Below are 11,277 nucleotides of genomic sequence, written 5' to 3' on the forward strand. Positions count from 1 at the left end.
AGGCCAATTGTGACTTTAAAACAGTTTGAGTTTAATGGCTTTGATGGGCGAAAGCTGAGGATTCTCTTAAATGATGTTGGATGCGGCTTATGGTAGAGAAATTAATGTTGGATTATCTGGCCACAGCTCTGGTGGACATTCCTGCAGTCAGCATGCCAATTGCACGTTCCCTCAACTTGAGACATCTGTGGCATTGGGTTGTGTGGCAAAACTGAACATTTTACCTTGGTCTTTTATTGTCCCCCAGCACAAGGTGCACCTGTGTACTGATAATGCTGTTTATTCAGCTTCTTGATATGCCACACCTGACAGGTGGATGGATTATTTTGGCAAAGGAGATATGTTCACTAACAGGCATGTAATACAATTTGTGCACAGCATTTTAGAGAAATAAGCTGTTTGTGCATATGGAACATTCCTGGGATATTTTATTTCAGCTCATGAAACATGGGACCAACACTTTACATGTTGCATTTATATTATTATTCAGTGTAAATTAAGAGATGTACCATGGGCCTACATACTGAATTTTGTGTTATTTCCAAGGTTTTCAAACATTTCAAAGGAGGAAAATCTATCCTGACTGATAATTAATTAATAAATAATCTATCCTGACTGCAAATTAAGGCAAATTTGTTCAACATGAGAAAAGACACCTACCGGTACATACAAAGATTCTGTTTTCTACAGCGCTACCTATAAGCCAATCGGTGCCGTTATTTTTTGGCCATGTCTCGTTTGTTCCGAATTAGAAAAAAGATGCCAAACTATGCTTGAGTTATTTGAACATGTCAAAGGGGGCAGGGGATAATTCACAGAATAAGAATAGGTTTAACATCTTCACAATAGATTTCATATATTTATTTTTTTACTATGATGATTATTACATCCATTGAACAGTGATCGCTGAACCACTCATTCCTGAATAGAAACCGACGAAATGAAACTGAGTGAACATGGTAGGGTTGACCCTTGTCACGTGACAATGGGAAGGGAGGCTCTTATGTTTACACATCAATGCGTGCAAGAGCAGTTGCGAACTGTATAATCTAGCATCATTTAAATGTTTCGCGTTCTTTTCTTTCTAAATCTAAAATCGCAACTTTGCAAATCGAAAAATTAAAGCGTGCAAAAGGGTAACGACGTTACCGAGAGATTCAAGACCGTAGTTTTGCACTCATAGTGTTGTAGCTAACGTTACATTAGCTTAGGTGTCATGGACGAGCTAGCTGTTGAAGTCAGGGGGACGAGTGGGGCTTTTTACAAGGTGGGTTGGTAACGTTAGCTAGATGCTAGTATTTGAATGCGTTTCTGTTGTACAGCGGTGTCTAGTAAATATGTTGCGTTGAGTCCGTCAGTGAGCTATCTTGCTACAGCTAACTAACTAAGGGGTAACGCGTCAGGCCCAGACAAGATAGCACAGGCTTATTCTGCCAGACGTGCAGCCAATGCTAGCTAACAACACATCTGAAGTTGGTTCAATAAGGCCATAAATAATTTGAGTTTCGTGCTGTTGGTGGTATTTGTTATTTCGTCGAGTAACGTTAGTTTCAGCTGTTGGCTAGTTAATATTGCAACGTTAATAAGACTTGCTATCTAGCAACAGTCAATGAGATTAAAATATATTTGTCTTTGACCTCTTGTTGGCTCAATGACTGTCTGCTTCATGTCTTGTTTTTTCTCAACCCTTTTCTCATTTTAGGGATATTTGAAGGATGTTCATGAAAGTGCTGTCACCGTGTCCTTTGAAAACAAGTGAGTGTTTGGTTTCCGGCAACATAAGCCAATTAGCTCATGTTAGCTAGCTAGCGTTCAAATCTAATGTGGCCCATCCAGCTAGCTAGCTACTGTAAGTAGTTGGTAGTTACAGTAGTTAGATAAATAGCAACGCAGTATGCTACTTTGAATCAGACCCAGGCATTGAGTAATAGTTAACCACCATGGACTACATGTCTACTATAATTAGTTGTACTTGCAAATAGCAATTGGTAACTTCTCTTTTAATTGAACTATAGTGTGTGTGCATCGCACACTTATTCAGTCGTTGATTAATTTCCCCTTGTGAAGTGCCCTGGTTTCATTTGTTTATTTCTATTCTTTCAGTTGGCAGCCAGAACGTCAAATTCCCTTCCATGATGTTCGATTTCCTCCACCCACAGGTTTTCAGAAAGAGATAAACGAGAGTGATGAAGTTGAGGTATGTGCTGTAAGTAATGGATAAGGACTTCCCTCCCACTGGTCAATGTCAATTAAACCCAATACTTTGCTGATTGCTAGTAGGCTAGGATATACAATGGCAGCTCGATAGTTATGCGTTTCTTGAAAGCAGAAGGGAACTGCTGTTTTGTGTTCTTTCTGTTTCACAGGGGTTTGGTGAATGTGTATCGCAAACAATTGAAATGGATATCAGTGAGAATAACTCCACAAGATGTACTTAATTAATCAAATATTATCCACTGTTCTATCCACAGGTTTATTCTAGGGCTAATGATAAAGAGCCATGTGGGTGGTGGCTGGCGAAGGTCCGGATGGTGAAGGGAGAGGTAAGTCCAATGCAGCAGTTCAAGCGAGAGTTTGCATTAATTTATTATTAGTATGTAGCTATTGTAATCATTATGATCCCCATGTAAGTCTCTTCTTCTCAGTTTTATGTCATAGAGTATGCAGCTTGTGATGCCACGCTCAATGAAATAGTCACATTAGATAGGTTACGGCCTGTCAACCCAAACAAGACCGCTACAAAAAACTCCTTCCTGAAAATCCACCTAGACGTCCCAGAGGACTTGCTGCAAATGTAAGTAGGCCTATTCTTCAAGGCTTTTTATGTTATGTTATGTTATGTTGTCATTGCTGCCGTATGTGTGACTATTGGTTTTGAGGCTATTACTATTAGACTATTACTATTGGGCCAAAACTGTTTTCTGTTCATAGGTGTTCGAAAGACTCTCATAAAGATTTTAAGAAGGCAGTGGGAGCATTCAATGTCACTTATGACTCAGACAAAAGACAGCTTGTTATTCTGGTATGTTCAATTATTTTTCTGGCTTCTAAAAGTTTCACACCTCAGTCCCTGTTGGGTATTGTTTCATACAGTTCCCGCATAATTTGTCTGATTTTAGTCTGTGAACGAGATTACAACCAAAAGGGCGCAGATGCTGAGCGACATGCATTTCCGGAGCCTGCGCACCAAGCTGTCCCTAATGCAGAGGAACGAGGAGGCTAGCCGCCAACTGGAGGTACTTAAAGTTTAAGCACACTCGCAAGTCAAACACATTAGCTAGATTTCCATCCAATTGGTGACAGATTTTCATGCAAATATTCTAAATTCTGCATAACAATATGCACACAATATTTCATTGCATTTTCAACTCTACTGATGGTTTTCTCACACAAATGTTGTGTTTATATAGCGAGTGTGCCCACTTAGGTATTGGCGCGTATAGCCTACAAGAGATTATTATTATTATGGAGAAATATTATTTGGATTTGTCAAACGGCAGCCAATAAGACCCTCAATATTTATTGGAAAGGAGTTTCAAGCTCATCACCTTGTACTTTCACCACTCTCTGAAGTTCGTCATCATTGATTTCATCTGTAGCCTAATAAACTTCATGCTTTCCAGACTGGTCATAGTGGGAGGATCACACAAGTCCCCAAGTTTACTTCGATATGATGGTTATTATATAAATATTTACTCATAAAAGCATTTCCACTGACATTTCTTGTGTAATTCATTTTACTAACACAAAGATCCTACCTTGTCTAGCATATTATTTTCTGTAAGTCTACCAAAATACTTTCTGTTTCCATCAGGCCTGTCATGACATTTTTTTTATCCGCCATGTACTTTACTCGCATAAAATATTGAAACGAAATCTGTTTATTGTTGCATATTAAGACAAAGCCATGTTAGCGTTATTAACCTCAATAGGCTCTGTCTCTGCATGAGATGAACTATGGTTAAGCTATGCGTGGGGTTATGGTTTGTGTGCAGAGCTCTCGGCAGCTGGCATCTAGGTTCCATGAGCAGTTTGTGGTCCGAGATGACCTGATGGGGCTGGCCATCGGGACCCATGGTGCCAACATCCAGCAGGCCAGGAAAGTACCTGGGGTCACCACCATAGACCTGGACGAAGAGACCTGCACCTTCCACATCTATGGCGAGGTAGGGAGCTCACCACACAACGAGCACAAATATGGAAGCTCACAAACCTCTACTCACAAGCTATATTTACTTGGTCATACTAGTGATAGACATGCATGTATTTTATCTCCTCTGGGTATGATTCAATTGCAGGATCAAGAGGCAGTGCGCAAGGCTAGGAGCTTCTTGGAATTTTCTGAAGATGTCATCAAAGTACCAAGGAATTTAGTGGGTAAAGTAGAAGATGATAAAGTTGTGTTCTGTTTGAAAAGTCATCAAAACTCAGTCTCCATTTTATCATCATTCATAATCTAATACCACATCTCCTTTGCCAGGGAAAGTCATTGGAAAAAATGGGAAGTTGATCCAGGAAGTAGTGGATAAATCTGGTGTTGTTCGAGTTCGGATCGAGGCTGAGAACGACAAGAAGCCACCTCCAGTGGATGAGGTAAGTGGCTAGAATCAAATGAACTCTGTATTCACTCTAATTGGTTTCTACTGATGACTTTGGAGCCACTCTGTCCTCATTAGATCCTGTCTATTTATTTCTCTTACAGGGCATGGTGCCATTTGTCTTTGTGGGTACAAAGGAAAGCATTTCCAATGCTAAAGTACTGTTAGACTATCATCTCAACTATCTGAAGGTTTGAAGCTTTCCCCTATTGCTTTGCTAAAATTTGCAACACGATTATGTTCCTTTTTATGGATGTTAAGATAAATGCTACTTAGCAGAAGCTTTCATCCAAAGACTGATATCAGGAGTTTGTTTACCTTTCTATTGACTGTTGACTTCATCAGAATGATAGGTTCTGCCTAACATTCACTATTAGATATATAGGTTACTTTTAAAGAAGTAAGTTATTGAATACAGTCATGATACAGACACACTGTGTCTCCATGTAGGAAGTGGACCAGCTGCGCATGGAGCGGCTGCAGATAGATGAGCAGCTGAGGCAGATTGGGGGAGGAGGCCCTAGGGCGCCGGGGACTGGACGGCCTGACAACAAGATCTTCATTGTAGACAACGGTGGCCTAGGCATGATGGGCATGGGCTCCCAGAGAGGAGGGAAGCCGTTCAGCAGGGGAGGAGGAGGCCGTGGACGACGCGGTGGTCCCCCTTTTACCTCCGGTATGTAACTGGAAAGAGTGGAGCCTGTATCAGCATGTACAAATGGAACAGTAGGCTATGTCCAGAAGGCACTGATTGTCTATGTTTTATATATGGAACCTTATTTCCTTATTTGTTTTCACAATACTATGGCTGTATGGGACTGAGTGGAACTTGGTAAATTGGTGATTTATTTACAGGATAACTAATTATCGCTCTCACCAGGCACCAACTCTGAGGCTTCCAATGCATCTGAGACCGAGTCGGACCACAAGGACGAGCTGAGTGACTGGTCTCTGGCCCCCACTGACGAGCTGACAGGGGGCTTCCCCAAACGACCCGATACACGCAAGAGAGGGGGAGGAGGGCCTCGCGGACGGGGAGGGAGAGGAAGAGGAGGGGGAGGCTTCAAAGGTCTACTATCCATATTCGAACTAGCCTATCTATTCTTACTATCATACCCCTACTGTGCAAGGGCCCCCGTTTCACTGTCTGTATATAAATGCATTCGTTGCCTTAGGGTTTTATGTACTGCTGTATGAGTCAGAGTAATGATACAATCATTCTGCCATAATAACATTTTGAGGTCCTGTATATTACCTTGTCTGTCTCTGTAGCTGAAGACATCCAGTGGACTGAGTCACGTTCACGGAATACCAGAGACCCTAAGCTAAGGCCTCAGGAAGATTCTTTGCAGGTGAGGAATTCCAGAAGCACCAGCTCTTCTTTGTTCCTGGCAGCAGCCTCAGTTGCTGTGTCATAACACTACCAGTAGATGTCACCATGTACCGTTTCAAGACCTCTGGGAAATTTAGAAAATAATACAATTTGCGCTTTGTAGGAACTTGATTTTGTCATTTGGTCATAAAATGAGCCGCTTTGGTCACACAACAGGAGCCGTTTTGCAACTTAGTCAATGACCTCTGACAGAGGATCCATTATCTGCTACCTGTTAAGCCTACCAGATATTTATGTAGTTAGTGCTGTATACTAACTATTGTACAATTTATGCTCCCCGCATATACAAACCACGAAGACTGCCCGAATGCAAAATAATTATTTTGATGACTCACACGGTGAGTCTACTGTAGCCTACTGTACATGGTAAGCTGGTACACGGCTGAGGATTTTTCTACAATATTCATAAAATTTTGACACGATCTTTATAGAAAAAAAATCGAATTACATACATTTATTTCAGTGAACAGTATCAAGCGAGTAGCAGAGGAAACAAAGTGAATTATCTTCTCTAACTCTCCCCAGTTTTATCTTTCGGCTCTCACTGTCTAGCTGGCTAGCTTTAGGATATTTACTAGCCCATACCAGAGAGAATCTTTGCTATGTTATTGACATATGGCATTACACAAGTAAAATCTAGCTCACTTATTTTGTGGGGGGGGGGGGGGGGATAGCTGGCTATAGCAAGCCAATGTTAGCTGATGACTCTTCAACAAGAAGCCACTGTGACAAAATTTATCCTACAATCAAAAAAATAATCTTTCCCATTGAATAAAATCCACAATTCACAGTTCCAAAGAAAGCCTGTCTCTGGGACTTCACCAAAATGACCCCAGATCTGCGATCAGATCCGCGATCAGATCCATGACCAAAGCGTCGCATTTCAATTTAGCCTGCAGGCAGGCTCTATAGAAAACTCCCCTGGCGTCACAGACACTTTCCAATGAGCCATCCACACACACACAGAGCCCAAATGCAGACAGCCAGCAGCTCCCAAAACACAATTCATGCGGCAAGCTCCATAAATAGACAAAACTTTCCCATTGAGCACAATCCACCCCTCTAAATAAACCTGCCGCCTTTCTCCAAAATTTCACCAGCTCCACGATCGAATACATCGTAGATAGCCCGCCATCTACACACAGACCCTACATCTGTCCCAGCCTCGGCTCTATACAGAAACATTGACTTCATCGCGACTCTATTCCCATAGGCTTGTACTTTCTATGACATCACCAGTAGTTAGCTTTCTACAGCTGGTAGACATTTGGTTACTTTGCCGTTAATCAGTGTTATTTCGGTGGAAGACGTGAGCTTAATGCGGTAGCTCTTTCACTTACACATTGAAGCCGTGATAATGATCTGTCTCTACTGGTGCTGCTGGCTGTTTGGGATATTTTATAAGCCACGTTGTTGGTAGGGACAGTATCCACTTTGGAAAAGCAACGTTTTGCTGAACCCTCCTTCCGTTGTTGATGGCCATGGAAGTTCTCAAGTCCTGAAATGTGCCCTGCAGATTGACGAAGAGCTGCCCAATTCAACCCCGTCATTCTCACAAATGTTTCTCACTTTTTACAAAGTGTTTCATTTTTGTGGCCATAGAGGCATAACAAGTGTTTCCACACCCTACTACACAAAGCTTGGCCATCTTGATTAATTAAAATGCAATTGTTAGTTCGCTCCATACTACTAACCCACAAGTTTATTTTTATTTTTTACCCACGAGTAGATGAAGGGTGAGCATGGATTTTTATTTCCTCACTGTGTAGCTGACATTGTGTGATTGTTTCCAAAGTCGGTGCTGATTTGGAGAACCTCAAACCCAACTTTTAGGGCAATATTACAGTATTATACAAATGTATTCCAAAGTTTGTGATTTGTGAATGTCTTCTTGGGGTGCTCTAATAGTCATATTTGCATTTCTGGCATTGAAATAGTTCCTTTATGCTCTTTTTAATTGAAATTGGGGAGACGTGAACAAAAGTTCGAGCTCCGACCATTGGGTTTTTCACCACATGACTGACACGCAATTGATAGAAGTGCCGATTTAATGGTCATCTGTGGCGTGTGCAAACGTAAAATGATAGCATATTAGCCGACTATTCTCCAGGAGAATCTAATATAAATGCATCTGGCTGGCGGACAGACTGCTCCAAACTCTAATTCACCTGACACTACTCCGTTGTGACACTACTCCGTTGTCCTGCATCTCCCCAATCTACCAGCTCATACAGTATTCTCTTGTCCCACAGATCCGAGTGGACAGTAACAATGAGAGGAGTGTGCATGCTGCAGCCAGAGGTCCCCCTGGCCCCGCAGGCGACGGAATTGTCCCCGGAGCAAACCGTCAGAGACCCATCAAAGAGCGACCTATCAAGAAGGAGAAGCAGGAGGGCCCTAGTGGTGAATCCACTGCTGTGCCCCCGGTGGTGGTGAACGGGGTGTCGTAGATGGGGGCCGACGGAAGGCACCCTCGTCTTTCACACACACACATACACACACACACACACCACACGCCATCAATCCAGAAGCTTCTTCATTAGTGACACGTTAGGCCAAAGAGGACAGGTCAGGGCTGAAATTAAGCACACTTTGGACAAAGCAACTCCGACAGCATCAGTGGCAGGTCGATGGGGTGTTGGGTGGGTTACTGTGTACAGTGAAGGAGCCATCTACGCTTTTAGGTGTGAACGGGAGAAGGAAAACTGAGACTGCAGTCTTTTTCTAATTGACATTGTTGACAACTACCTATCAGATGATTAAAAGCTGTGGGGAGAAAATGTTTAAAACAAAAAGAGGGGCCACCATGATGAATCTGAATTTCTAAAAGGATATGGTTTTCTATCACTTGTTCATGTACAGTACTAGCCTTTTCTCCGGCTAGAGGGTTGGATTGTTTGGTCCTTCCTGCCTTCTCTTTCCATCATGATGTGTTTATGGAGCCGTGTGTCACAGTGGAATATAGAACTCATTACCATGTGAGGTCACGGCTGCATCATTAGCAAAAAAAAAAAAGAATAACCCTCCTCTCTGATCTGTGCCTTTATCTCGTGTGGATAGTATCACAAATAGAAGTCAATCAGGGAAGAAGACGACATCGGAAAACAGTAATGGATTTTACTCATGTAGTGAATACACAGCTCACCTTCCAAAAAAAAATGAAAAGTTTGTCTTTTTAACCTTGCGATGCATGTAGGCTACATCCTTTATCATTGGTTTCGACATTGGCGACAGTCAGCAATCTTGAGCTTTCCAAAGCGTTGCTTGGTTTCTGTTTCCTAGTGCTGAATATTGCTTGAATAGGGATGATGATTTTTGTAGCCAATGATAAAGCATTTCTCTTTTTTAAATGGTGGAATGACCATGAATTCAATATCTATCTTACCATAGGATCACAGTGGAGAAAGATGCTGTGAGTTTATTTGTGTGAATTCTTATTCAAGTCTCAACAGATTCATGTCATTTCACACTGGCTACATTTAATGGAGACTATTAGATTCAGATAGGACTCCATATCGTCAACACTGTACAGTACCTTATGACAGAAGCACTTATATATGGACCTTTTAACATGAACTATGTCGAACTGGGGAGTGATATTGAGCACATGGTCCTTTTGCCATACATTGACCAACAATCACTTTCCCTGTTGGTTTTTCATTTAAAAGTGTCAATGGGAAGACTGGTACACACACATCTCTCTCCAACCCTAATATATTGTTCATAAGATATTGACAATTGGTCATTAGATTGTAAATTATATAAAGGGGGTGCATACTGTATATTATCTCATTTGTTTAAAATAGTTTTTTGCTATTTTGGATTGAACTTCAAATGTGCACTTATCATTCTTTTTGGTTTATTTGCAACTACTAAATAATATGAACCATAATAAACGATGATGTGATAAGATTTCTTCAGCAGGTGAATCACATGAATGCTGTCAACAATATTACCACGTTTAGATAACCCTATAGCTAACTCTGAGTCTCATGTACCTTTGCCGTATGGAGGATGAAGTTCAGTCCCATGTTATAACCATATGTCTTATATTGGATCAGTGCTTGTGCATTAACTTTAGTTTACAGTTGAAGAAGAAAAAAAATACTGTGAGGGTATTCCTAGTGTCTTGTTTTAATAATTTTTGTTTTCTTGTTTACACTCTAAATTGCAACATTGGATGATGTACAGCCAATGGGCATCAGTGAACAGCTGTCTGAGCATCTCTTGTGTTGCTGTTTTTTGCCAATGTCCAATGAGGAAAATTGTCTTTCAGCAGGCTAACAGCCACTGCTCTCCCCAGCGTTAACAGTCAATAATTGAACTGGCCCCAGTCTGACTCAGTCTTTGGGATTTTATATAAATTAGATAAGTATGATGATGAAATTACATAGACATTCATTGAATATTTTGTACTAATAGCGGAGGGGTGGGATAAGCAAAAAAAAAAGCTTTTTAAAACAGAGAATGACGGCAGGTTTAGCCCAGTTTAATGGTGCAGACTTGGAAGAGATGTTTGATCAGATCGTTATGAACGGCCTGGCAATGTGGGCCATGGTCTCTTCTGAATGGCACCATCCATCTGGGACTTTATCTAACCCTGCCTGGGGCATAAATGGTTTACTCAGTATTTGAATGACATTCATCTATCTGACGCAGACCGTAAACTGACAAGATGTTGCAGATCAGCTCACAGTCTACTCTGTTGTCAAGGTCAAGTCACAGTGTTGCCAAACAGACTGTTTTCTAGTTATTTATTTTAGGAATGTATACGATTCAAGAAAAATACAATTGTAAAACATTTTGTCTTGCACACATTGTAGGGTGTTGTGTTTTGAAAGCAGAACTGAAACCAGAAATACTGTAGATAGTGAACCAACTGGGTAGACTGACCTTGTATGTTACACCACTTTGGGCAATATTTTCTTTGTACATATTAGTGGAACAGATTGGGTTTTATGTTGACATTGTCTGGTTATAGTGCAATATATTTTGTATGCAAGCAGTTTCAATAAATAAAGGTTGATCTTCCTCTGCTACTTTAGAGTATTTTATTTATTTTGAGCTCTACATATAAAACATTGGTGGCTATGGATTGGGCAACAATTATCAGGAAAGTTAAATTTTTGTAGCCATATTTCATCCAAGAACAGTAGCTGCAAATATGTAATGATACTTTGAACTTTGAACCCCTGTCTATGAAAAGCTGTCTAATTTTAGAATATTAAAGTGTTGCACACTCTGTAGCCATCATTATTATCTGACCCTGCTGGTCGTCTATGAACG

General features: G+C 41.0%; 1 protein-coding gene across 2 annotated transcripts; it reads left to right on the top strand.

Annotated features, from left to right (window-relative positions):
* The first annotated feature begins 996 nt into the window (after nucleotides 1-996).
* On the top strand, nucleotides 997-11,030 carry LOC135526167 (fragile X messenger ribonucleoprotein 1 homolog B-like). Of its 2 annotated transcripts, none has more exons than XM_064954302.1 (15): nucleotides 997-1,267; nucleotides 1,703-1,755; nucleotides 2,104-2,206; nucleotides 2,472-2,543; nucleotides 2,646-2,794; nucleotides 2,932-3,022; nucleotides 3,120-3,236; nucleotides 3,996-4,166; nucleotides 4,299-4,377; nucleotides 4,481-4,593; nucleotides 4,703-4,789; nucleotides 5,049-5,274; nucleotides 5,479-5,667; nucleotides 5,871-5,950; nucleotides 8,244-11,030. In XM_064954302.1, exons 1-15 carry the CDS (start codon nucleotides 1,217-1,219, stop codon nucleotides 8,439-8,441), a joined length of 1,779 nt encoding a protein of 592 aa, XP_064810374.1. In that variant the 5' UTR covers nucleotides 997-1,216; the 3' UTR covers nucleotides 8,442-11,030. The 2 variants fall into 2 exon arrangements, with proteins under 2 accessions (XP_064810374.1, XP_064810376.1); XM_064954304.1 differs by having other exon boundaries at nucleotides 2,104-2,197.
* Nucleotides 11,031-11,277: the final 247 nt, after the last annotated feature.

This window comes from Oncorhynchus masou, chromosome 32 (assembly GCF_036934945.1).
Source record: "Oncorhynchus masou masou isolate Uvic2021 chromosome 32, UVic_Omas_1.1, whole genome shotgun sequence".
In the NCBI taxonomy this organism is placed as follows: Eukaryota; Metazoa; Chordata; class Actinopteri; order Salmoniformes; family Salmonidae; genus Oncorhynchus; species Oncorhynchus masou.